The sequence below is a fragment of the Palaemon carinicauda genome, chromosome 10, assembly GCF_036898095.1.
Source record: "Palaemon carinicauda isolate YSFRI2023 chromosome 10, ASM3689809v2, whole genome shotgun sequence".
Taxonomy (NCBI): Eukaryota; Metazoa; Arthropoda; class Malacostraca; order Decapoda; family Palaemonidae; genus Palaemon; species Palaemon carinicauda.
In genome coordinates, this window is record NC_090734.1 from 116094625 (window position 1) to 116095521 (window position 897).

Below are 897 nucleotides of genomic sequence, written 5' to 3' on the forward strand. Positions count from 1 at the left end.
AGCCTTGCTCTTTATTACATAGCTCTCAAGGGAGATTGATTTAATCTTATTTCATCTCACAAATAATCAAATTTATCTGTCTTTGGCTCCCTTTTCATTCCCAACAAACTTACTACTCTTGAAATATTTTCCTCCATTTTAGTATAAATCGATTTAATAAAGGCAAAACGGCAACTGTGAAACTGGTGTAATAACAGATTTAGTTAGCGATAACAAGACAAGATGTCCGTATTAACGTGAAAAAGGTTACTAAAAAAAAAAAGAAAAAAAACTCACCGGTTGCCTAACATAAGATCTGCCAGCTGTTGAGTAAACAATGGCAGCCAGCGCTAACGCCAAAAATATCCATTTGTATTCCATCTCTAGGCGATGTTCGTCAGAAGTGGTTCTGAAATGGATGCGATCGTGTATGTTTTATTCCCGCAGAGTTGCGTAAAAGACATATTCCAGAAAATAAAATAAAAATAAGGCCCCCTTTATCGTACAAGTTACGTACTTCTCCAGCAGATTGTGCAACTTACGTACCTACTCTTCAGTTTGTGCTCACGTGCAAGCCTCTGTAATTCAGCAGGGATTGCCTAACCAGGTTGAAATAGCTGGAACTGTAGTCGCTCAAGTGTTAACTCGATCTGTACCAGCGGTTCTTGAGGACAGGCGGGAAAGCATTAGATGCCTGTGCTCTTATATACCAGTAAACCAAGAAGTTCAAACATGAATAATGAATATTTTATGCTAGCTTTTTCACATTCTAAGATTTTAAAGAGTATTTTTTGTATAGCTTTCATTAACACGACAGCGTTCATTAGCATATAAATTATTAAATTAGATATTAAATTGGACAGGTTCTCGAAAGCAAGATGATTAAACTTCGACATTAAAATGAGAATCATCTCTATA

General features: G+C 36.1%; 1 protein-coding gene across 1 annotated transcript in view; it reads right to left on the reverse strand.

The window, feature by feature from the left end:
* The window catches only part of LOC137648202 (uncharacterized), a 1468-nt gene extending 1108 nt beyond the window's left edge, over window positions 1–360 (reverse strand). The window contains exon 1 of the mRNA XM_068381127.1: window positions 277–360. Within this exon, the coding sequence (XP_068237228.1) occupies window positions 277–360 (84 nt within the window). The remainder of the gene's footprint in view (window positions 1–276) is intronic.
* Between the last annotated feature and the right edge of the window lie 537 nt (window positions 361–897).